The 2,951-nt window shown below is 43.0% G+C and overlaps 1 protein-coding gene across 1 annotated transcript; it reads left to right on the top strand.

Annotated features, from left to right (window-relative positions):
• LOC104790648 (zinc finger MYM-type protein 1-like) lies at nt 126-2,466 on the top strand. Its single transcript, XM_019246295.1, has 4 exons — nt 126-1,586; nt 1,661-1,705; nt 1,826-2,082; nt 2,247-2,466. Exons 1-4 carry the CDS (start codon nt 126-128, stop codon nt 2,464-2,466), a joined length of 1,983 nt encoding a protein of 660 aa, XP_019101840.1.

Raw genomic sequence — 2,951 nt, 5'->3', positions numbered from 1 at the left:
GTGGCCATGACGAGACAGAAGATTCAACAAATAAAGGTAATTTTTTGGAGCTTCTCAAATATACTGCTGGCCAAAATGAGATTGTGAGAAAAGTTGTGTTGAAGAATGCTCCTAAAAATAATCAGATGACATCTCCTCCAGTTCAAAAAGATATTGTGCACTGCTTTGCAGAAGAAGTAACTAAATCTGTTATCCAAGAAACTGGTAATGATGTCTTTGGCTTATTGGTAGATGAATCAGCTGATGTTTCAGACAAAGAGCAGATGGCTGTGGTTTTTCGCTTTGTTGATAAGTATGGAATAGTAAAAGAAAGATTTGTTGGCATTAGTCATGTGAAGGAGACATCTTCTTTATCTCTGAAGATTGCTATTGATTCTTTGTTTGCCAAACATGGATTGAGTTTGAAAAAGGTGAAAGGACAAGGTTACGATGGAGCTAGCAACATGAAAGGAGAATTCAATGGATTGAGGTCACTGATTTTGAAAGAAAGTAGTTCAGCGTATTATGTTCATTGCTTTGCCCATCAATTGCAGTTAGTTGTTGTGGCGGTAGCAAAAAAACATTTTGAAGTTGGAGACTTTTTTGATATGGTTTCTCTCTTATTGAATGTGGTTGGGGCTTCTTGCAAGAGAAAAGACATGCTTCGGGAAAGCTATCACAAAAAAATTGAAGAAGGGATTAGTAATGGTGAAATTAAGACTGGAACTGGGTTAAATCAGGAGCTTTCACTTCAACGGCCTACAAATACTCGCTGGGGTTCACATTATAGGACTTTACTACGGCTTGTTGATTTGTTTTCTTGTATTATTGAGGTTCTTGAATATATTCAGGATGAGGGCGTAGACACAACCAAAAGGAGACAAGCATATGGCCTCCTCAAATACTTTCATACCTTTGATTTTGCTTTCTATCTCCAGTTAACCTTACATATTTTGGGGCTCACTGATAGCTTATCCAAGGCTTTACAGAGAAGAGATCAAGATATCTTGAATGCTATTTCATTGGTGGCATCTACTAAGCGACAACTGCAGAAGCTTAGAGATGATGGATGGGATGATTTTCTTACTAGAGTATGTTCTTTTGGTGAGAAAAACAATACTGAAGTGCTTAATATGGACGAAGAGTTTGTTGATTCAAGAAGGCCAAGGAAAAAGACCAACATAAGCAACTTGCATCACTATAAGGTAGATTGTTTCTACACTGTCTTAGATATGCAACTTCAAGAGTTCAATGATCGATTTGACGAGGTAAATTCAGAACTACTTGTTTGCATTGCATCCTTAAGTCCGGTGGATTCTTTTCGGCAATTTAATAAATCAATGTTGGTGAGAATGGCTGAGCTTTATCCAGATGACTTTAGTTTTGTGGAGCGTGTATCTCTTGATCATCAACTTGACATCTATCTTGATAATGTGCAAAGAGATGAAAGGTTTTCTAATCTTAAAAGTCTTGGTGATCTAGCTCGTGTGATGGTGGAGACAAAGAAACATATTTCTCATTCTTTGGTTTATCGACTTTTGAAGCTAGCCTTGATTCTACCTGTTGCTACCGCAACCGTTGAAAGATGTTTTTCTGCAATGAACATGGTGAAGACAGCTTCACGTAATCGTATTTGTGATACATTTTTAGTGATTGTCTAGTTTGCTTTATTGAAAAACAGGTACTTGACACTATGACAAACGAAACATTGATTAAATGTTTCAAAGTATGAGTGAGCGTAGGATTCATCTTTAGAATGAACTTTTGTAATAACATTTTTTTTATCATAATTTATATTTTTTTTAAAAAATATTATGAGTTATGACACCCATGAATAACTTTTCAGGCTCCGCCACTGCATGACGTCGGGCAGTGTGCGGTACGCAGGACGCCGGGCAGTGCGCAGTACGCAGGGCGCAGGACGCCAGGCAGTGCGCAGTATGCAGGACGCAGGACGCCAGGCAGTGCGTGGTACGCGGAATGCAGGACGCCGGGCGGTGTACGGTACTCAGGACGCAGGACGCCGAGCAGTGCGCGATACGCAAGACGCAGGATGTCGGGCAGTGCGCGGTACAGAGGACGCAGGACACCGGGCAGTGCGCGGTACGCATGACGCAGGACGCGACGCCAGGCAGTGCGCGGTACGCATGACGCAGGACGTCGGGCAGTGCGCGGTACGCATAACGCAGGACGTCGGGCAGTGCGTGTAGCGTCTACGGCTATGCGATTGATTGAGGCGATGCCATCTACATGGTTGGGGAATGTAGCGCCTATGGCTACGCCATTGATGGACTGAGCGCCTATGGTTCCGCGATTAGGGGCGTAACGCCTACGGCTACGCCATTGGAGGACGGAGCGCCTACGGCTCCGCGATTGCTGATAGTGGCGCCTACAACTGCACGATCTCCTGGAACAGTGCCTTCGGTAGTGTGCCTTCGACTGCGTCTTCTTCGGTCCTATCAGCGCCTTAAGATTGGTTCTTCGTAGCAAAGGTGCGCCCCCATAGCGTTGGCCTAGGAAATGCGAGGCGATCCATGGGAGGCATGCTTCTGGTTTTCCGGAGATGTCGACGCCTTCATTGCTAGAGAGATCGGTGTGAGATATGCTTCTGGTTTTCCGAAAACGCCTTTGTCTTCAAACTCTTTTCGTCAAAGAAAGGATTCTGAACAGTGCCCCACGGTGGGCGCCAAATTGTTGATGTAAGAAATCGATAATATAAATAATACAAATATTAATGGGGATAAACCGGAGCTGATCCTTTTATTAACATAGAAATGAAGTGAAGGGTTTGCGGAAAATGACAATCAAAGAGCTAAGCGCAGTTAATACGAAAATTATTGTTCTTCTCTCTCTAATTGCCCAAAAAGTGGATCCCTAGCTCTGACAATGACATCTGATATATATAGTGGGCCAGTGACATAGGGATTCTTCTGTTTCTCTGTTAAATGACAATTTTGCCCCTGCAACCAGAT

This window comes from Camelina sativa, chromosome 6, assembly GCF_000633955.1.
Source record: "Camelina sativa cultivar DH55 chromosome 6, Cs, whole genome shotgun sequence".
In the NCBI taxonomy this organism is placed as follows: domain Eukaryota; kingdom Viridiplantae; phylum Streptophyta; class Magnoliopsida; order Brassicales; family Brassicaceae; genus Camelina; species Camelina sativa.
This window is presented reverse-complemented; position numbering and strand designations above follow the sequence as displayed.

Bases quoted from the DNA above. Each gene is read 5' to 3' on its own strand.
- LOC104790648 (XM_019246295.1), top strand. From the start codon at position 126: ATGACATCTCCTCCAGTTCAAAAAGATATTGTGCACTGCTTTGCAGAA. The intron at 1,706-1,825 runs GTATGAGTGAGC...ATAACTTTTCAG, and splicing joins CATTGATTAAATGTTTCAAA to GCTCCGCCACTGCATGACGT. The intron at 2,083-2,246 runs GTACGCATGACG...TGGGGAATGTAG, and splicing joins AGGACACCGGGCAGTGCGCG to CGCCTATGGCTACGCCATTG.